This window comes from Nestor notabilis, unplaced genomic scaffold, assembly GCF_000696875.1.
Source record: "Nestor notabilis isolate BGI_N333 unplaced genomic scaffold, ASM69687v1 scaffold284, whole genome shotgun sequence".
In the NCBI taxonomy this organism is placed as follows: domain Eukaryota; kingdom Metazoa; phylum Chordata; class Aves; order Psittaciformes; family Psittacidae; genus Nestor; species Nestor notabilis.
The window spans coordinates 108,649-132,379 of NW_009924929.1; the positions used below are offsets into that span (position 1 = coordinate 108,649).

The 23,731-nt window shown below is 39.4% G+C and overlaps 1 protein-coding gene across 1 annotated transcript in view; it reads right to left on the reverse strand.

Annotated features, from left to right (window-relative positions):
* FREM2 (FRAS1 related extracellular matrix protein 2) overlaps positions 1–23,726 on the reverse strand; it is a gene marked incomplete at its 5' end in the record, with an annotated part of 119,544 nt that extends 95,818 nt beyond the window's left edge. Inside the window, 2 exons of the mRNA XM_010012795.1 lie at positions 14,187–14,276; positions 19,370–23,726. Coding sequence (XP_010011097.1) covers positions 14,187–14,276; positions 19,370–23,726 — 4,447 coding nt within the window. The remainder of the gene's footprint in view (positions 1–14,186; positions 14,277–19,369) is intronic.
* Between the last annotated feature and the right edge of the window lie 5 nt (positions 23,727–23,731).

Here is a 23,731-nt window from a genome sequence, read left to right on the forward strand (position 1 = left end):
CCTGCTGCACAGATTTCAAGGCCAAAACCATCGTGTATGACTTAACTTGATCTTCTGTATTAAAGGAACAAAAATTTCATCCAGTAACGTTGTGTTGGATGCAGTTTAACAGGTGAGGGTTTTTTTCCGTAAATTATCTGTTCTTGAACACATCAGCAGAATTCACCACTTGCCTTGAAAATCTGCTACCACGTAAGAGTATTCACTCTAAAAACTACACTCCCATCTCTAATCTGAATTGTAATGCATTCAACCTCCAACCACTGACACTTGTTATGTCAACTTCCTACCATGGGTGAAATGTAGAAATCAAGTATTCAAAAATGGCCATCAGATCAGAAGCAGCTTAGACTCCTCATTTAGCAAAATCACCTTATTGTAAAGTTTCATGAAACAAGGCCTCTCAGGGAATTACACTTCCCAGCTTTTGAAAAGTTGACAAGATCCATGATCCTTTAAACAAAACATTTCAAGCTGTCCAAACTGTCATTTTATGGAGCTCAGTGTTGCCTAAATGTTTAAGATCATTTTGTCATGTGTTACTATGTTAAATGCTGTGAAACAAAGCCTATATTAACACTTTGCAATTATATTCATACCTAATATTCAATCCCACCACAGCAATACTTATTCCAGAGTCAGCAAACAGGAAAAAAAGAAAAAAGAAAAAAAAAAAAGGCAGAAGTGAACTTTAGCTGGAAGTATTTGCAGCTGCTCACTGAATGAATCTGAAGAACTAAGCTACATGGACGGCATCGTGTGAAAAACCAACAACTCAAAATTAATACTCTGAAGAAAAAGCTACGCTATTGCTTTTCAAAAGTACTCAAAAAGGTATCAAAACAGGACATTTAACCAAGGAATCTACAGGTATCTTACAACATTTTTACACCAACATGCATCTATTCCATGCAAAGAACAAAGTAGAAGTACTGCAGGAAAAAACATCATAGAAGCTATTTTTTTTACCAAAATAATACGGTGTCTCTTGATGAGAGGATAATAAAGCAAAGGCATGTATGGCCAAATCAAGGTACATTTGCATTTGCAAATGTCCCAGCTAGGAAATGCTGCTCTGTCATTTGCACACACTCTTGCTAAAAACGTAAATCAAGTCCAGACTGTTCAACAAAGAACAGATTCATCACACGTACGAGCAACCTCTGAGGTACCTGAAATGAGTGAGGTTTTCCTATAAGCAAGCAACTCCAGAAGGTAACACAGTCACTTCAGATTACTCAACAATTCAGCAAATAGAAATTGTTTCAGGGCTGGCTGTGGTACTAAGCTACACTCCTCAGATATTTAGTTGAATTTGGGACTTCAAAACAATAAGGTCTGGTTTACATTTGTAATTAAAGGAAGTGTAAAGAACAGTGAAAAATCAGAAGCTGTATATTTAGAATTGTTTGCTTTAATAGGCAGTAATAACAGTAAACAAGAGGAAGAAATAATTTTATCATATGATTCCAAGCAGAATTCCTATGACTGATCATTATTAAGCTACTATAAATAATAGTAGTAACTACGTAGAGACTAATAGTCTAAAACCACCTTGCTTATTACTCAATATGTTGAAGTTACTACAACTTTAAGATAAACATTTCCATTAATGTATATGTGTTTCTCAACTGTTGATACTTTTGAGGCTTCTTTCAATTTGCAATCACTCCAATAGTAGAAAAAAGCATTTTCTCAGAAACAGCTCTCTTGGATGACAGAAAAGAGGAATCAGTTAAATCTAGGCTGTTTCAGGGGATGTAGCGAGGAGATTCAAAAAGTATAAAAAAAGACTGACAATAAAAATAATAAATAATCCCTTTTCTTACACATCCTCTTTCCTATAGTGTTAGTAAATATTTGCTGGTCATTAACTGGAATGACCTATTTTTATGAACTGATCAAAATAAATCACATCATCTTGAATTTACTTGTGCAATGAACCCAATAGATTAGAAAAGTGGTTCAAAAAGCAGAGTAATTTAGGACAGTGAAGACATGACACAGGAACCACTGCAGGCTCACTACCTTGATGTAGAGTTGTGGGTTGGTGCATGTGTGTGCTGAATTGGAACAGATACATACAGTAAGACAACAGGACTACAGAAGCACAGGCTAACACAACTTTTCCCAGTTCCTGCTGGGAAATGGCACCCCTCTGTCCCTAGCAGATCTAGTAATCTGATAACCATCTGATTAGCTCTCAACGATTCTTGATACAACCAAGCTATGGCAGCAAGCATGGGGCAGAAAAAGGACAAGGGAAGGAAAAAAATTTGATTGCATGGAGATAGAGGGCAGAGAGCTGAAAATGTAACTGGACAAACCCCCATGCAGGCATAAGTAGAAACTCCTAGGGTCCAGGGAAAATTGGGAGTTAGGCTTTCACATAAGGGAAAATTATGAAGGAAGAGACTTTTTTGCCACTGGATGGAGCAGAGAACCGATGAGTTGAGGAGCAGCCCAAAAGGACCTGGTTTTGGTAGAGTGGGACAGGAAGCCTGATCTGTGCTCAACAGTGAACAGTTATTCATTCCACACAAAATTACGCTGCTTCAGTGAGAGGATTTCACCTCACATTTCCTATAGCCTAAAGGCTACAGCAGATATGTAGGAATCTATTTAAGCTTTCTCAGGCAGCAGAGGAAATTGTTCACAAATATCAAATATCAGCAGTGAATACAGTGTGCAGTAACTTAAGTAAAAGCGAGCTGGCAATTTCATGTACTTTCATATGTTTAGCATAATGGCCAAATCGGTCAGCAAGCTAGAAAATGCCCACTTGACCAACTGACCTGTAAAACTTACCAATGTTGAAAGCTGCCTTGCTTAATACTCATGTTTTATACAATTTTAAGTACACATGAAAAGTGAAATTAGGGCAAAATTGGATTAGAATCCAGAGCAATTGCTCCTGTGCCACACCTAAGTCTACTCATCCTCAAAGTGTCTCTCATTTTGTCGCTGGTTATGGAAGGAACGTAAATTGGTTATGGCTAAAAATTTAGCACTTTAAGGACCTCCACTTGATTAGGATGAATCCAGGACATAACCCCACTCAAAGTTCCTACTAGATAAATTCTGCCGTTTGGATTTTAAATGCATCACGTATCCCTGATGAAAAAGCTGAGAGTGATGCTCTTGTGTGTCTGCCAGAAAAAAAAAAAGAAAGGTTAGGTAATGACTATTTTCCTATTCATTAGGATCTCTGCCCTAAAGACTCTCAGATTTGTTCTCTCAGGAGGGATGTGTTTGAGCACAGTGTACTACAAACTCTACTGTACTACAAACTCCACTGTACTGATGAGCCAGCTTAAAGGGCATTACTGAGATTAAACAGTGTAGACAAGGAATTTATTCAGCATAAAGCCCAAGAATGTCTTAAAATAATACACAAAGTACTCCAGTGGGTTTTAAACTGGTTACAGTGTCTCAGACTGAGCTCACAAGCTCTGCCTAAAAAGGAGGCATCAGAGTAAGAAATCAAATACTTTGAGGGCCTTAAAATAAAAACTTTTTAGGGTAAAACAGTTTCAGAGACAGAGAATACTAGCACGCTATTAGTTATGAAAATCTTATCTTGTATGACCTGCTCTCAAACATCATAGTACTAAGTGAAAAAAATATGCTCACAGATTTCTCTAATGCAGGATCAAACCACAAACCTCTAGGAGCAAAAAGCCTCACTGGAGGCACTGGGCTTTGAATTAGGCTTCAAATGTTTCTTTAAAGGCATCCTTCAATTCCCTCTCTAATTATTATGTTACACCCTAACTACAAAGCTTAAAGAGGCAGCAAGGTGTGTGGTAACAGCATTCCTACAGACTTGAAGAAAATGCACATTATAGAGCAGAGTGACAGAAGTGCTATGCTGGTACTTAAGTTAAAAGTTACTGAGACTGGAATCCTGGCAAACATTGAGGGCAGTGCTGTATCAAGCAAGTTCAATTAATGTTTTACTAATGACTTGAACTTAAACAAGCTAAAATCCTTCCTCAGAAAGGGAAAAAAAAAGAAATATTCTGTCTTTTCAAAAAGCTTCCTAAGGGCCTACTGCTAAATTAAATTCTTTCTAGTGCTAAATAAAAAAAAAAATTAGTTAAATCTGCAAAAGAAAGATTAAATGAAGAAAACCCAGAGAAAACAAGCCACGATATTCTGACTTCAGAAATTCTCATCTTGGCCAAACCCAAACAAATTAAATACAGGTCAAATTAATTCATTAATTTACTCTAACAGGATTTTTACTCTTCTTGTATTATTCCTGGCTCTTAATTTCACAGACTCATATAATTGCTTAGGTTGGAAAAGACCTTTAAGATCATCAGTTCCAACTCTTAACATAGCACTGCCAAATCCACCACTAAACCACGTCCCTAAGCACCACATCTACACATCTTTTAAATACTTCCAGGGATGGTGACGCAACTGCTTTTCTGGGCAGCCTCTTCCACTGCTTAACAACCCTTTTGGTGAAGAAATTTCTCCTAACAGCCAATCTAAATCTCTACGTGTGCAACTTGAGGCCATTTCTTCCTGTCGTGTCACTTGTTACTTGGGAGAAGAGATCAACACCCACCTCGCTACAATCTCCTTTCAGGTAGTTGTAGAGAGCAATAAGGTCTCTGTTACTTGTCTCCTTACTTCTGCAAGAACCAAAACTTTATTATAACTCATTTTGTGATCACTATGCCCTCCAACCATCATATCACCCACAAGTCCTTCTCTGTTCACAAGCAGCAAACAGGTCCAGTGGGGCGCCTTCCCTTTTTGTTTCTCACTCTCCATCTGTATCAGGAAGTTATCTAGTACATACTCCAGGAACCTCCCAGACTGTTTCCTCTCTGTTGTATTGTATTTCCAGAAGGCATCTGCTAAGATGAAATCCCCCACAAAGGCTAGAGATTGTGAGACTACTTCCAGCTGCTTACAGAATATTTTGTCTGCCTCTTCATCCTGTTGTATGTTCTATAACAGACTCCCACGATGGTATCTGCCTTGTTGGCCTTCCCTCTGATTCTTACCCATAAACACTCAATCCTTTCATCACCATCATCAGGCTCCAGACAATCAAAACACTCCCTAACATACTGCAGTGCCAATTATAAAGAACAGGTCATAATATCAGAGAAAATTTTAACAGCATCCAAACACAATTTGGGCTTATGAAATAAAACAAATACCTTCATTTTTCCAGAAAGTACACAGAGATTAATGAGGCAAGAGTGGTCCTTATAGTCTAAGATTCAGCAAGGCAAACAATCTTACAATAGTGAGAATGCTGTAAATTAAGAATCACAAATTGCAAAAAAATTTATGACAATATATGCCATCATTATATTTCCTCCATTTCTAATTTAACTTGATTCCTAGTGTATTTCCATAGGTTAAGACTCACTTTTCTTGTTGGAGTACTGTTTTTCACATATCTGTAGTTTGTTTCAGAGGTATTTATCCCTCTTGTATAAACAGTAGTCTAATCTTTAAAGAAATCTACAAACTTCCCAGATATATTTCATATACTGATCAGATGATCCTTTATGGGAACTCTAAATACTCTACAGTTAATTGGCAACTGAAGTAATTAATGCTAAACTCATGTTGAGGGCTCTTTAGAATCCATCGGTGTAAACAGCTTGGGAAATCAAACAAGATGCTGCAAGCAGGGTTCCTCAACAATAGCCACGGTCCCTTCTCTCATTTCATTCTTCTCTAGACCTCCTTAGCCTGTCCAAATCAAAAATATTTGCAATCAACAAACAATATATTTTCATATGCTTATTGTAACTCACTTCAGGAATTAGTGTCTTTCTGCAGGTTCTCATGTGTCACTGGCAATCAGTGTTACTCATGAAAGATCTCAATGCCTAGTGTGTCTCCTTAATCTATTTCTTGCATTTTGACCTAATTTTACTACCCATTGTCATGCTTCTTTTGCTGCTAGCTGGGCCTTACTCTGCATCATAAGAATATAGAAGCTAAATTGCGGATTATTTTTAAGTAAAAAAGGCTGCTATGTACTTATAGGACTATCTTGAGCATTATCTGCCTTGCCTCTCACCTGACCAGGTCAAATGAAATCAATGGCACTATTCAGCTTGGTAAAGCAAGCAGGATTCAGCTCCAAGTGCTGAGCTGGTGAATTTTGTTGTGGATGCACGGTTCTTTAAAAGTTTGATTATGCAGCAAGTGATCTCAGCTTAAAACTAGAAAAATATCTATGATTTTGGAGACATTTCCCTTCTATCCAACCAACCCAATCAGGGTGCTTTTTCTACATGGAAGACTACAGGCCCTGACTCTAAAAGAATTGGAACCAAAACCTCCCTGCCCTAAACCCTCAGCCTAAGCCATCAGACTAAACTTTACTCTGGAATGTACTGCTCTTAACTGGCCTGTTCTAGCTATCTTATTCTGTGGAACATGTCACATACTAGCAGAAAAGGAGAATATAGGGGAAAGAAGGGAGAAGGAACACACACAAAAAATGAGACAGGATTTGTTGGTAACAGTACTTAGTTGGAAAGTGGAACACTGGAGTTCAGGCTATATTCCAAAGAGTAATTAAGAACTTGCATACATGGACAGCAAACAGAAAATGAATACAAAACTAGACAGAATGTAAGTGAGGGCATGTTATGGAGAATTCAAGTGAAGGAAGGAATTACATCCAAGCCTTTCATATTTGGACAATGTGCCCTAACTTCTGTATAAAAGGCAATTAAATCCTTTCCTGATACCTAGTGCCAAAATCCACCCCCTTCAATTACACTGTTTTGCTTTTGCTAAAAAAAAAAAAAACGACCAACAATCCAGGAGCAGAGAAAAGCTTTACTTTTGAGACCATTAAAATTCACCATTACACCCAAATGATTTAAAAGAAACAAAAATTCTTTTGCCACATTAAACAACTACTTCTTTTTCTCTCCAGAATCCATCTTGTTTCATCTGGATAAAGCTGACCTTTCCTATGGACATATTTAGAGGATAAGGTGATATTCAAGTTATAAATGGAAAATTCACTAATTTCCAGCAGTCAGTCTAACATGCCAGTACAAAGAAACCAATATAACTGGTACAAAAGACACTGAAAAACTTTCCACTGAGATTAGTATGGCTTGTACTAGACTTTCTATATATCCCCTATAATCACCTCTTACTCCTGTATACTTTAACACATATTAACTTTGCTGTGACCTTGCAGCCACAATCACAACGATGTCTGCTTTATTTACAGAAAGCTTTATTTTTAAAGGCTTTTTTTTTTTTTTTCTTTTCAGTTTGGGTTTTTTTTATAAACTGTAGTGTCAAACTGCTATTTAAATCCTTTGATAATACTTACAGTAAGAAGTCTGACACATGAAAAATTGTTTGGGCACCAATCTAGGGTACATCAAAACAGCAGCAACAAGCCTGGCAACAGACCAGAATCCAATACAGTACTTGGCAAATGATGGCAAACATACCACCAACATGTGATGCCCTCATTTTTAAGCCAAAGATAAATGTAGTTGATGTTTCTTGCCAAGACTAGTGTGCCCGAATACCATATGTGAGGTCAAGCAAGGATGCTGCAAATAATTCCCAATGATATTTTAGGAGTCTGCTTCTTTAAGAACCATCACATATCAAGACCAAAATGTCTGTTCCTACACTATTATTACAGCTCACTCAGGAAAAGCAGCACTGACAACTGTTTGCATTTAATAATTACACTCAGGAGTGTAATACCATTCTCTCAGAAATGAATAAAGCATATCAGAATGGTAAAATTCATAAAAATATATTTTTATTTAGTAAAACAAAGGATGACAGATGAAATAATTGTATTTCACAAACTTAATGGAAGTTTTCTCTAAGCAGTAAAACAGTGCCTCTTTAACATAAGTTACTGCGTAAACATATCTGGAAAAGTCTATGATGTTTTGGGCGACATAGTTTAGTGTGTGGTGTCCCTGCTCATGGCAGGGGGGTTGGAACTAGATGATCTTAAGGTCCTTTCCAACCCTAACTATTCTATGATTCTATGTTTTCCCAGAAATTAGGTTTAAAGACTAACTTCAGAGAATTGTTTTTGAAAGATTCTTGCTTCAGTGGGGATTTAACCAAATGTTAGTACAGGAAAATGCAGTGCTGTGTTAAGGTATTTAGGGATCTGTATTGAAAAATTTAAATGAGATTTAGCTAATGATGTAAATCACTAGTTTCAGTGAGCTTTGGCTTTAAATCAGAAAAGCTGCCCAAATAGCCTGAAATAAAAATAAATAAATAAATAAGTTCTTGTTTCTCTCCTTCCCTAGTGATCCTCACACTCCTAAAACAGGCATAAGAATCATAAAATCATAGAATAGTTAGGGTTGGAAAGGACCTTAAGATCATGTAGTTCCAACCCCCCTGCCATGAGAATCTGTCATTTGAAAGCATTCTACCCTTGAGGCGCTATATACTGCAAGATAGAACTTAGCAGTGCTAAAGAAGCAGTTTGGAGGACTCCAGCTAAGCATTGAGCAGAGAAGTGAGTTAGGCAAGGGAGGGACAGGGTTCCAATTAAGGCTGAACAGGAAAAGGTTTCCTCATTGCACTATTATTATTTTAAGGGTTATCTCATTTCTTTCCTCAAAACAGGAAAATTTAGTAGAACTGACTCTAGTGCAAAACACTATTAATATGGCACCAGCCTCTTGTAATAGAAAAGTACTGAAACTCACAAGAAATTTGTTCCATGGGTGCTGCAATCCTAGTTGACAGTTTCCCACACTTCGAAAGACAGACAGGGGAGAAGGAAGAACAGGCAAGGCAACTACTGGGATGAGAACATTAGCCAAACAAGAAGCAAGTCAAGAACAAGGCTGTATTTTAAAAATATTTGGGGGCAGATCACTATTTAGAAGAGTCAAACATTCCTTCACTGACTTTATAAGGTCTGAACTTGAACATTTCAGAGTTATCCATAACACCTAAATACAACCATTTTTCTTGTGTGAAGCAAAAGACAACAATAGTCCTTTACACAGAAGTTCTTCTCTTTAACTGGTAATCAGCACTCTGCTGTAGTACTGCCTACACCAGTACCAATACCCACTGCTGGGCAAAGGAATATATTGGACTCTGATACTGACTCTGGAGGCATGGGGTTTGTGCTGGAGTTTCAGGTTAGTGCCAGCTTTTGGGTGTGTTTGTTTTACTCTATATCATCAGCAGAATCTGGCCAAAAATTTGCCTTAAACCAGTTCAACCAGTTTCACATTATTTGAAACAGCACAATTCATGAGAAAATACCTCCTACAGATTGGATAGATGGGTATTTAGATCCATATTCTTATTCAATTATTAGGACTTATTACAGTGACATTAAAAACATCCCAGATAAGCAGAGCATAAAATGAAGGTAAATGATGGACTTCAGTTTTAACTGTGCATTTTCAGTGTTGGTTTCTCATGTAAGGAGTAAAAATGCCTCAGAAAAATCACAAAGGATGCAGCATGAAATTGTAGCATGCAGCTTTCTGAAGCAGGCACAAGAGCTCAACACACTGGAACTAATTTCTGGTCAACTGTCATTCCATACAGATTAATGCTATTTTGTATAGCTGAAGCACCAACTCTATGCATATATTTGGCAGTGCCACACATACCCAGTTTCCTCGAGCTTTCTGTAATACAAGGTTGCCACACACACTGCAGCTTCTCATTAAGTTTATCAGATTTAAATGACTCCATGAGTCTGTTTTTCACTAATTAAAAGGCTCCACCATTTTCAGCTGGATCTTTTTCTTCAGTCTAGGGAGTTTCTCAATAATATGCAAATTTATGTACCACAAATATATCCAGGAGTTCAACCATCAGTCTGGATTTCCTTTTTTTTTTTTTTTTTTTTTACCTTCCCACAGGGGAAAAACAAAAATAAAATCCCATTTTCCCTGCTTCTGGTAGTATCGGTTCCTTTACTAACCACTGAATTAAGAACTTAATAATATAAACATCAGGATTCAGCAGCATCACATGCTTGCACTTGCTAAGCACAGTTTTTTTTCTTCACTTTGTTAATGGAATGTGGGGTCCGCTTCTGAGGAAAGGGATTCTACTGAGGCTATTTTGCAACCTTTGTGAAAAAGAAAATTCCACACTTTCTTAATGTTTTGCTAAAATGGACTCATAACACTTTTTCAGTATCAAGAGATCTCACAGGATCATTTTAAGATCAAAAATCAAAACATAACAGAAAGTAGATTGTAAACATGAACTTTCAAATTGTTAATTTCAAAAAGTTAGTAGTTTCTTTCAAAATATCACACAGCTAACTCAGCTGCATCCAATATACTATAGTGTCTTCTTGTTCTAAGAATGACAGAAATGCAAGAGCTTGCCCACTTTATAGCAGATCGTCTTGAGGCAAAATCCCTTAACATGAGGAATAAAAACCTTTTCTACCTTTAAAAAATATTTGTGTGATAAATAGCTGAATTAAGTTCAATTTGTTTCACTTTTTAATTACTCTTATGAAACATGACATTCAAAGCCAGAAAAGTACTACAGCCATACGTATGTAGGCAACTGACGCTGAAAGTAAGACTCATTCAGAGTTTAAAACCTCAATCAGTTCATCTGGTGAAATCTCTGATTTTGGTTTGAATACAGCAGGCATATGCTCTCACTTGTGTATTACAGTCCTAAGGGGTTTTTTTCCTTTTATTCTTAAATGGCCTTCCTTTCTCTTCATATTGAGCCCATTTCTATTCTCTTTAGTTATAATCAGCAAGTTATCGTAAAGCAGCCATAATCCCTGAGCTATTCTCTATTTGTCTAGACTGCAGTTTTCTCCCTTGGCCAGTAAGTAAACAAGTTTGTCCTTGCACCATATTCGATGCTTTCAGATCCTAGCTCATTATTTGATTGGTACACAGCATGGCACACTCACTCCCATGGCAAGGGGCCAAGAGCTGGCAGAGCACTGTCTTGACTCTTTTCACCTCACTTACTCACCTAGTAGGCTGTTGCTGCAACTTGCTTACCATAAATGCTATCCACATATAAGAAAATAAACAAAATTCTAGATCCACAGTAAAATACACACCAAGCAGTTCGATGACTCTTGAAGCTTGGTCTTCAGGCAATTGCCTGAGGTGACAGACTTGGGCCCCAATTAGACTATCATCATATACCATATATATCATATATTACAGAAGCCTTCTGATATCTGAAGGGGGCCGACAAGGATGCTGGAGAGGAACTCTTAATCAGGGACTGTAGCAATAGGACAAGGGGTAACTTCCCCCTAAAACAGGGGAAGCTCATGTCAGATGTAAGGAAGATGTTCTTTACTGTGAAGGTGGTGAGGCACTGGAACAAGTTGCCCAGAGAAGTGGTAAATGCTCTGTCCCTGGCAGTGTCCAAGGACAGGTTAGACAGAGCCTTGGGCAACATGGTCTGGGGTGAGGTATCCCTGCCCATGGCAAGGGGGTTGCAACTAGATGATTATAAAGTCCTTTCCAACCCAAACCATTCTAAGATTCTATAGAAGAGGTCTACAACAGTGACGGTATAATAAATATCAAAAGATGGAGATAAAGTCATAATGATCTTCTCCTATGTGCAGTTCACAGACCACGAACAAATATTCCAAAACACAGAGAAAGTATTTTGCAGGCAACACTAGAGGTATGGATCAAAATAAACATTCTAATTCATGTTATTTGAAGACAGCAGAGACTGGTGTTGCATTTGCCCCTCTCTAAGTCATGAGAGGACTGGAAGATACAAAGTACTTGGGTGCCTTGTTTTGGTTTGGGTTTTGTTTGTTTTTTTACTGACTCGAAATAACTTTAGCTGAATAATATGAACATATTCATTCATGGAATCACATTTTGAAACCCCTCTTAGTTTTGATTTCAACTGAATCACTTATGGACTGTGGCACAATTCTTAAGCTTGAGTGAAGTCCCACTTATCCTATTTACAGCATTATGCACTGTGTGGTAGTCATCACAAACTTGTAACTGCTGCAAAGTTCCTGATACATGAGACAGAGATCTGAACTCTGCTATTCTACTATGGATGTTGGTAGTCTGTGCTGCATCTTGCACACAGTTTCTTAGCATGATCTGACTTAAAATCAAACCCACAAAAACAATAGTCCTGATACCACTGAAAGTCTGCCAAAGTACACCTGAGCTGCAAAATACTAGCTTGATTTCTTTCTGAAGAGGGTGGAAATATAGCTAGATTAAATTGCTGGATTTTTCACCCATTATAGATTCTAAAGACAATGCTAATAAATTTGAGCTATTTCAGAAAGACAAATATTAATGGTTTGATCACTATTTCATCCTTTTAAATGCAGTTTTACCACCTTCAGTCAAGCAGAAAATCAGAAATACTCTGTAATGCAATACAGCTCATTTTTCACAGTGTCAACAAATAGCCTCAGGAAAGCAAAGACCATCTAGCTAAGTAGTCTGCAAGATGATAACATTGCAAGTTCCAAAGGCTCTAAAAAAATGAGCAAGCACCTTGTTATTGTAAAGGTTCTTTGTATTATGAAAAATAGCACGCTGTTACAATGGACAGGCTGTTACAACTCTGCCAAGCAGAAGCAGATGTGGCAGGCAAGCTTTCCAATGAAAGACAAATTTCTTGGTATGAAGTTAGAATATCATAAGCGCAATTTGCTTTACCTACACGTTTGCCACTAGAAAGTGTTCAAATATCGTGGACGGAAGTCTCACAAACATTGGGTTCTCAAGGAGCAATTCAGTTTTAAGAACTGATGTTAATCAGTTCACAAAGAACAAACTTTCTTCAGCTTTAATTACTCCCATCACATGAAGCCTTGAAACATCCCAAGACTATTTGTTCACCTACTAGAATAACTGAAAATCATTAATGTCACCATTTCATGACACTTGTCATAAGAAAATTATGGTATTACAAAGAAAATATAGCACCTCGTGATCTATTACCTTTACTTAGCTTTAAACTTCTTATCTTGGTTAAAAGAAAACATTTAAGGAAAATGAGTGTTACAAACTGTTCTCTCACTACTTCTCTGATGCAGCAAAGATTTGCAAAGACATTTTGAGAAGTCCCTAGATGTACTGTCTCTTCTGCTCTTGTCCAACACAATGACCAGTAGACCATGCTTTAATATCCCACTCCCAGCAATGGCAGATGATGACAAAACTGTTCAATCTGTGACAGACAGGACAAATCCCTGCTCACTGATCTCAATACCATTAATTAGCTGTGCTTCTTATGAAGCAGTAACACAAGCTCAGCACACAAGCTGATAATAAGCTAACTTGAAACATTTTTTCTATTATTAAATCAACTAATAAAATTAATTTCCAATTACTCATAGAGCTATACATCACATATTAAAAAAGGTATTGAATTAACATAATCTAGCCACCTGTTACGACACACAGGAATATCTACTTCTAGGAACATCCCCATTAAGTACAGACTTTGGATGGAAAAAAAATAGGCCTGTTGATGTGGGTTTTTACCTCCTTAAACTGTTCTTTTTTGTTGTTCTTTAAAAACAACAACAATAAAAAACCCTACATATATTTTTCCTTAAGTGAGTATATGCCAGTATTTTCAATTGGTTTTATTCTTTCCTTTTTCATACTCCACAATCCTACGAAATAATTGTAGGAGAATTCTCATCAGTCACCTGACAAAGATCTTTGACAAACCATTGAGGATTCTGTTAAGTAGGTAGACTCAGAACTTGAACTCTGTGAAACATGTACATTATCCAAGACAACCATATGAATAGACTTTTACCTGAAACCTTTAAATGTGTAGGCATCTATAAATTCAAGTCAAAGTTTAGGAAGTCTCTCAAGATAAAAGGCTTATGAGAACTTATGTGTAAAGATCCTGGATAGGGAATACAAAAGTGAAAATACAGAAATCCCAGGTATCTGTATAAGCTTAGAGAATTTCACTTTTTCACTAGAGTAGGCTGAGTGTTTTTTCATTAGATGCAATTACCATTTTATCAACAGGTCTCTTTGAAATCACCAGAAATACTTCACAATACAGGAAATTCATGACAAAAATAACATTCCAGGACATAACATGGACTTTCCTCAATTAAATTCAACGTTTTCATAAACAAAGTATACTTAAGCTCCTTCTCTCTCAAGAACAGCAAAACCACAGATCTTATGAGTACTCACCACCATCTTCAACCATGAAATGAAAAATGTCACTGGTGGCATTGTCACCCCCTCGTAAAACATAGCATATCTTCATGTCATCAATATCAGCTAGAAAGAGTAAGCAAAAATAGATTTTATTTTAAATGTTAAAGGTATGAAACTGTTTTTATTATTTAAAAAAAAAAAAAAAGCCATGTATTAACTTGTTTATCTTCAGCAGAGACATGTCAAGGTTCCCCAGCAGAGCTCAGGAATTTCTGTATTAACAGTGTTGAAGATTCACAGATACCATTCGTTCTCCCTCCCTTTACTTACCCCTCCCCAGTGCCCTCTTTCTTCTAAGATGTATTTACGAAAACAACTGAAAGGAAATGTAAAAACGTGGGCTCAACAGTCAGAACTATTTCATATTTTTAGTGATGTATTTTCTTAAATAGAGGTGTATATCCTTTAAGATACTGATCCTGTCATTCTTCATCCTAAGTAGTACTGTAGAGGTCACATAAAATCTGTGGCTGAAACAGGAACAAAATCCAGGGTATTTTCTATGTGAAGTTCTACCCTCTGTTCAAGAGGCAAGACAAATTAGGTCACACTAACACCACCCCACCTCCCCATCGCCAAACTAGACTACTTCTGGCATGTTGTCTACCCCTAGGATAGGAAATCTTTACACATTCTGCAGAAGAGAGATCTCAGTCTCTTCAGTACCCCACAAAAATGCCCTCTCCACCAGACCATCCCTTCTGTCAGCATGTTTTCAAATGATATGGCGTATAATCCATATGAAATGCCATAAATAGTGCTCAAACACTTACTGAGTTCATTGGCTGATTTAAGAATCCAAACAGATGCAATTGAAGTAGACTGACAAGAGTTCACTAAGAAACAATTCAATGCACAATTTTGAATCATCGGTTGCAACAAAGAAAGTATGTAAAAGGTAAACAAGTATTTCTTAATACTGTGTTTTCTGTTTTCCTTGAACAGTGATAAGAAACATGTAATATGTAAAAACTATTTTTTGATATTTTCTTTGAAAGACTGCTGTTGGAAAAAATACATATTTCATACTTTTTTAAAGAAAAAGTGTTATAAATCAATAGCATTAAAGTGGAACTCAAGTACCACCCAAGTTCTCCTCTCATGTTAGGGCATATGCATTAGTAAAAAGAAGCTAAAAGCACTTTTGTCAGAGCTCCTCAAAATCTCGAGTTCCGAAAGTAGCCAGACATCTTCTAGGGCAAACAAGTTAAAAGCATTATCAGCAAATATATGTCACTGACAAATCTCTTCCATAAATGTTTCAGTTAAAGATCAAAACTTCATGGGGCTGTAAAGAGGATACAAACAAATACCTCTTCATGTCAGTGGAGCAAATAAATCTTTCATCCTGCAAACATACAAGTGCTCAGCTCTGCCCATGTGGGTATCCTTCTCAAAATCTGTGGTTCCAATATATATAAAGATATATCGGCTCAACACTCTTGAGCCAGAGCTTGCAGGACCAACTCATCAGAAAAGGCCACTTGTCATTCAAACAGCTTAATTTTGTCAAAAGAATTGCAAAGGAATGACCTGTTTTCTGTTCATTAAGAACACGTTCAGCGTCACTTGAGCAATTCCACACTTCTCTTCCACAGATGATTAGGTTATACAAACTATATTGGAGCTTGCCTAGTTGTAAGCACAATTCATTGCTGTATAACTACAGTGCCTGCTAAATATTGATGTGATACTGAAATTCTCCAGCATACTTTTGAAATCCATCCAACATAATTTTCTATTAAAAAAATAATTATTTCCACTGGATCAAGGTACTGATTTCCTATTTGAAAAATCTGCAAAACTGCTGTGGTTATTAAAGGTTATATATTTCTTTAAGAAACAAATGCACTTTGCAACATAATTCACTCATCTCTCTGAAAACCACTGCCTGAAAAACAAGATAAAAAGTATTATCAAGGTGAATGCTGAATAAAGTCACTGCTTGCAAAGTGCTCCATGTTTGGCTGGAGCAGCCATTTAGATATCTTTGGCCTCAGGAGGCTACATGGAGTGCTGAGACATTGACCAAGCTGTATTATTGCCAAGGCAGAGCCTTACTCTCCACTATTTCTTCCTGTTCTTCCTGGCTCGTCAGCACACCTACACAGCTGTGGGATATGACCTGGCCCTTATTCACAAACTTACCCACATAGGACCAGGGAGTCCCAAACAGTGCTCAGCAGTCCGTCACAATTTGTACATTCAAAACACTTTACAAACATCAGCTGTCTGTTATATACCACTAAACTTCTTTAAATGTGAAAGGCTTGGCAGTTCCTTAACAGACTTTCTTCACTTTTAAACAGATTATCTAATCTTAATGGATATCTGCTATGAACAAATTCCAGCCCTGACTTGCAGAGACGACTGCAGTACAATTATGCATACACAATATCCTTTGTATGTGTGTTTTGTCCTAGGACAGCACTAGACTAGAAATGACCATGTGGCAAGTGTTTTTCTTTAAGCTTTCTCTGCATTTACTATCACTGAATAGTAAATATAAAGCACAAAGAAATAATAACTAATTAGAAGTGCTGCTTTTAGGTGTAACATTGAGTAGCAGATAGTAATTGAATAATCTCAGGAACTGCTTAATGTATCTTAAGAGTATTTTATTTTGTTACTGTCACTTGCCTGTCTCTTTCTTATTCAGATTATTTTAACAATTTAATAGAAGTAAATAAAAAGCACCAACTACTTGCACTATTTGGGGACCTTTTATCAAGAAGTTAATTCTTCCACACTCTAATGCCCCCTTTGACCAATCTCAACTAACTTTATGAGCCTCACAAGCAAAAGATTACCTACTGTACTTGTGGCAGAAGTATTTAATGCATGTTAATTAGGGAGCCCCTAGACTGATTGTTCCTGAACAAATTACACAAAAAGTCTCATGGGCATACAATATTCTGCACAACCACATTTTGACTGGAGGCTTTTAGGTCATCTTGCAATCTAGGATGATTTCCTTCCTAGCACTCAATAACATTCTGTGGACAGATATTGAAAAGCAGTCTCAAGCATAAGGCAGAAAACTGTTTGCTAAACAATCGCTCTGCCCTCTCTTTCAGTTACAGGCAATCTGAAAAACCAGACTGCCCAAGCTGCTTGCACACAATAGATCTTGTTTCATCAATGTTAAATGTTACCTCACTCAAAGTGGTCAGGCTGCCTGTTCACACCACCACAAACCCAAACAGCTGCAGACAAAAGGGCATCTGAGGAAAAAGGAAAAGACGCTGCCCTTTCAATCCATGACTTTCACTTCCAGCAAGTTCTCTTTCCTTCAACAGATGTATGATCCCTGTGTGAGCTTGATGCTTTCATGCAGCCTTTCCAGACACCTCTTCCCTTATATGCTTAGCCCTTCATTCATAAGACATCTTAATGTGTTTGCTCCATAACATACAAACCATCATAAAAAGCATTCAGGAAGTTCAGAACAGATATTCAACAGAAATTACACAGATGCTCAGGAGGTATTTGCTCATAGAGGCCAAAGAACAAAATTATTGAAGAAATGTGTATTTCTTAAAAACACTCTTCAACTCAGCACAGAAGTGCTTGGGCCAGTACTGTCAGGGAACCTGGAGATCCTCACTAAAACAATTTCTTTCCTAAGGGTTGCAAGCTTCTCACCCAGCTCAGGCAGCCCCAGGATATTAAGACAGCCTGGGTAGAGACCAGTGAGCCTGCCACATAGTTTGACTGCCAAGTAACAACATCATTCTCGTCATTTGTGCCACATAGCATAAAAGAGAATGGAACGTGCCTATAGTGAGTGACTCCACCTCCTCAAAAAACAAAAAAAAAAAAAAAAAAAAAAAGATATCACTGTGCTGTGCAGCGGTTTGTTTTCAAGGACCACCCACACTGTAATTCTACATTCTCCAATGTAAGAGAAAACCCACTAAAAAAGTGATAATCTGTTTATTTGCTCACTCCCATTCTCTTCTGTTTCTCAATTATTCTGACAACTATACTCTTAATACTACTCGCAGGTCACTACTGAAGCCTTACACTTAAGGAGCCGTGGTGGTTCCCAAAGTTTAGACATGGTTTGGTCCATTTTCATCCTGTTTTTTGCATTAACACTGCAAAACTTACAGCACCCCACCCATTCAAAAGTTCATCATGCCTGTTTGCAAGATTTTGTATATCTGACAAGAATATCACTACAGCCAAGACTGTAACATGGAATACATACCAGCATGGGCTCTGTGAAATAAAATACAGCCAACGACAAGTATTCATCTCCAGCCCTACCACCTACACAGCCCAAGCTGTCTGGGCACCTTTAGGTTTGAGTCCCCATACTGTTCTGCTCTCTGCTCTCTCCACAGCTGCAGGAGCCTCCAAGAAACCCCATTTCATTGTTATTTAACCTACTATTAACTCATTGCAAAGTAACATGGAAAATTCTCTGGAGAATAGCTAATGTTCCCTTTTCAATTAAAATTACATCATAGCCTTATGTTGAGGCTTTATTTCAGAACATTTGGCACATGTGGCTTTCATCCTATTTATAACACCCAGTATTTTAGTTCCATGCAAAAAGTAGCACTGATATAAATTTAAAACATTTACATTACCTTTTAACTTACCACAAACACTTTGTGGTTAAGATTTGTGTAATTAAGGCAACAAATACACTCGTAATACATTATTTCCTCATGTTTGGAAAATGATTTTGTATTTACAGTTAACTGCACTCAGACTGTACAACAACTGATACCCTAGGTGTGGTATGACCATTAGTTAATAATAGCTTGGCCACTCCCATAGCATTTTCTAAATAAAATTGTTTAAAGAAGACACACAGCCTCTAAAGATCTGAAACCACGTGCAGCTCAATTCTGTTATCCAAATTTCTATCATTGGTAGAAAACCACAGTTGTTTGGGCTGTAAGCTCTCCAAAGCAAAGATGCTCCTTTATTCGGTGTTTATCCAGCAGACACCCTTTTATCTGGCAGACACCCTTTCCTGTTTAAAGCTGTCACAGATGCAATAATTAATAAACAGAACTGAAAAATTATAAAGCCATTATAAAAGAGCTCACTATTGGCAAGTTTCTCCCATCAATTGTTATAGTTTAGCATGAAAAAGAATGTTTCTAGCAATCTAAAGAAATCATGGAGTACTGTAATACCTTGGGTGAACTGGCTGATGCTATGGTTGCCTTTCCCCAGATGGATCAGGAAGCCGTGGCGTGGTCCCTCTGTGATTCTGATCTTAAGAGTAACATGTAAACTGTCCCTGTCTTCCACTTTGAGCACCTTGTTGGTAATCAGAAACCCAATGTGACCTGTGGCCAAAATACGGAGAGTCTGAGCACCCTTATTTATTACAATTTGAGGTACACTGTTGTCCACAGCCATTATTCGAATCTTCATAGTCTGAGGTTTCCTTGTTTCAAACACAGTGTTGGGGAAGACATAGAAATCAGTATGAGTGCCATCTGTAACAGTGAAAGAGAAGCTATCCTCAACTGATTCTGTGCCATCATGTTTATAGCTGATTAGATTTTCATTTAGATCTTGTTTAGTGAAGCTGGTGACGGGTTTGGAGTTATTGAACATGATCTGACCATGAACTGGTATTTGAGTGATGATAAATTTTAGCAATGCATCAGGTGTATCTCTGTCTTCTGCAGCCAGTTCAAATGGGGTTATCAGTTTGCGTTCATTTTCACTCACCACCAGGTTGTGGATTGTGACGACAGGTTTCTTATTGTCCACATCACTGATAGAAATCCTGAAAGTACGAAATACAGGGTTATAGCCATCAGTCACCTCAAACTCAAAGCTGTCCATTTTCACCTCATCTTCTGAAGTGTGAATGTAATAGACTTTATTGCCTGCTAATAAGAGTTGAGTAAAAGTGGAGATGGGTACCCCAGGCTGATCTGTGCACTCAAGATGACCACGAACAGGTGCTCTGGTAATAGTAAAAACTAAGTTCTCATCTGGACTATTCAGGTCACTGGTGCTAAGCAAATCAGTAGTTAGGGTTACCTTCCCTCCTTCCTTCAAAGAAACTCCTTTGCTGATTACATCTGGGAAGACAATATCAATGCTACCTATTGTGACATAAAAATAGCGGTCAATGAGTGGATTTATTCCATCTGTCACATCAAACTTGATAAGATCACGAACTCCTCCTTGGCCAAAATGCATATATTGAATTAAGTTTCTATCCACTTCATCTTGGGTGAAGTTCATCCCAAGGGTGATATTCTCGACTCCACCTGAAGGCTTGATTCTCTGCAGAAGGCCTTGTCCTGGCCCATATCTTATAATGTATGTCAAGGTTTTGTCTTCAGAATCCAGGTCAGTAGCCTTCAATATTCTGTTATGAATAGTTCTAGTTTCCCCTATTTCAATCTCCAAACCATCATTGATGGCCATTCTGGGTGTCTCATCATCTACAGGAATAACCATGATGAGTACTGTTTTCCTAATGGTATGTTTACCATCTGTGAGTGTCACCTCAAAACTGTCCTCCTTTGTCTCAGAGTCATCATGTTCATAGAGTATGTTGGAGCTCTCTGTTACCTGATCCAAGGTGAAGCTCTCCACTAGGACAGTTCCGTTCACCAGCTGGTTCACAATGTGGCCGTGCCTGGGAAGCCTGGTGACTGTGAACATTAATTCATCAGCAGGGATGTCTGCATCAGCTGCATTGAGAATAGGGGTATCGACAACCAGGCTCATGCCTTCCATCACAACAAACTCTCGCACAAAGATTTCAGGCTCTTCATCATTGACTGGCATAATAACAATGGGGAAAAAACGCTTTGGAGAAAAGTTAATGCCATCAGAACAGCGGAAAGCAAATCTGTCTTCAACAGGCTCAACACCCTTATGTATACTTTGGACATAAAAAATATGCCCTTGACGGAGGTCCTTCAAGGTAAAAGCACTTATAGCTATGCCTGCTCTGGATTTTTCAGATCCTGGGGCTGGAGATATATTCTCTAAATACCCAGATGTGGGCTGAGCAACAATGGTGCAAAGTATATCATCATTAGGAGTATCCACATCTTCAGCCCTGAGGTGAGCAGGGGTAATGACCTGTTTGTCACCTTCTGTTACCATAAACTGCTCCCCCACAAAAATCTCTGGGGCTTGACTGTCAACAGGAAGAATGGTCACCAAGACTGAAACTCCTTGAACAACATTGCCCCTGACATTCCACTCCTCAGACAGGTCAGACAAGGTAAGATTGAAGATATCTAATTTGGGCAGAAGGCCTATTTCACCACCAGTGTGAGCATATACCACAACACCATCCAGCAGATCTCTCTGGGAAAATCTCTCTGCAGGCACCCCTTGGACCAGGATGTTCCCATGCTGAGGAGGATCCTCTACAATGAAAGTCAACATTAAGTCATCTGTATCCTCATCTGTGCCCTGAATGACATTAGCAGTGATTTCTGCAGCACCATTCTCCAGCACATCCAGGTAGGAACCAAGAGTGCCTGGGGGCAACCGTAGCGTAGGAACCTCATCATCAACTGGGTGTATGTACATTTTCAGTGTGATGGGCACAAAATGAACCCCATCACTCACATCAAGCCTGCAGGTATCACTGTTGGTCTCAGCGCCACTGTGCACATACACCACTCTCCCTTGTCTGATATCATCCAGGCCAAAGACACCTCCCGGAATCAAACTGTATCCAGAAAGTTGCAACTGGCCATAATGGGGAGCCTGGGTCAGGATAAATTTGAGATGGGCAAGTTCAGTGTCCGTATCACTGGCATCCAGCTCAGTGGGACTAAGGACATGGCTGCCTCCCTCAGACAAAGTGAAGCCAGTATTAGTGATTTCAGGAGGCTGGTTATCCACAGGCTGCAGATAGATGGTGAAAGTCCCTTCGGCTGCATTGCCAGCTGCATCTTGCACTCGATACTGAAACTGAATCAAATGAGGAGCCACCCCCAGTTCTTCCTGTGGGGGACGGTACGAGATCTTGTGATGATTGATCTGGGCTTGGGTGAAGTGGGTAACTTCCACAGAGTGATCCTCAGTCAGCACAAGGGATCCACGGCGGGCTCCATATAAATCTGGAGGATGGTTAGTGTCAGTGTCAGTGGGGGGCTGAGTTATCGTGTAGCGGAGTTCACGATCCCCTGAATCCTGATCTGTGTAACACAAGTGCTTCCTCCGCAGCGGGGTCACCTGCTGCTCTGCAACTATTAAGTGCAGGCTGCTGCTGCTATGCAGTTCAGGGGCTAATCTGTCTATGGGATGAACCCGGATCACAAAAGTCTGTGGTCCAGAGCGGTTGGGTGGGTCATTGTCATCCTGGACTCTAAAGACAAACTGGTCCAACACAACCCCAGGGCCAGGGCTGTGAGGCCCAAAGTGGTGATAATAGAGACGCCCTTCAACAATGTCCTGCTGCAACCACTCTCTCACTGGCTTTTCATAGATTACAGAGCTCCCCACTGAACCTGGCACCCTCCTCCAAGAAAATCCCTCATCTTCTTCCTCCTCTTCCCAGCCAGGTGGTGGTTGTGCTTGACGGAGGAGGAGCTGCCCTGCAGTGGGGCCAGACTCCACTGTGAAGAGAAGGATGGCATCCTGAGAGTCAATGTCAGTGGCACTAAGAGTACGGGTGGTGATGGGCACTGTTTCACCCTCTGCCATGGCCAGCCCTGTGTTAGCATTGAGTAGGGGTGGCTGGTCATCAGTGGGCACAAGCGTAATTGGGAAAAGGAACTCAACACGATGGCGAGAGCCACCATCTTCCAGCCGCAGCACCAGGTTGTCACTGAGTGGAGACTCGCTGCCATCATGCTGGTAAATGACCCGGCCTGCTGCCAGCTCAGCCACTGTGAAACGCTTACGAGGGGGAGCAGGTGCTGTGGTGTCCTCGAGGAGAGTGAGGTGGCCATGTCTTAGGCCTGCCACCACGCTCACCTGCACCTGCTCAAGGTCATCCTCATCACTGATGACCAAGTTGGGATTGGGACCAGGGCCTGAGAGAGGCCGTGACTGCCCCTCGTAGAGCACAAGGCCAGTGTTACGGGTCACCACGGGTGCCAGGGTGTTCATGGGCTTCACCACAATCACAAAGGTGAAGGGCTCTGAGGCAGCACCCTCTGGGTCCAACACCTCCAGCTCAAGCTCAAAGAGCCGTTCCTGATCTGAGTCCTCCATGGGCGGCTGGTAGGCAATGCGCAGCTCCCTCACATCCCGTTGGCTGAAAGAAGAAACTGGCAAGCTCCGGTCGTCTGTGCTGACCATGTGGCCCTGGCCAGGGCTAAAGGGAGAGGTGATGTTGAAAAGCAGCAGGTCTGGTGGTGACTCGGTATCCTCAGCTGCCAGCATATCGGGTGTGAGTGCGGTGAGGACAAACTGGTCAACCTCCATCATGAGCATGGCAAAAAAGCTGGGTTTGGGGGCCACATTCTCAGTCCCGGCGCGGATCCGCACCAGCACCTGGAAGTACTCACGCTTCAGCAGTGCCCCACTGCCTGCCGCCTCCCGCAGCTCTGCCACCA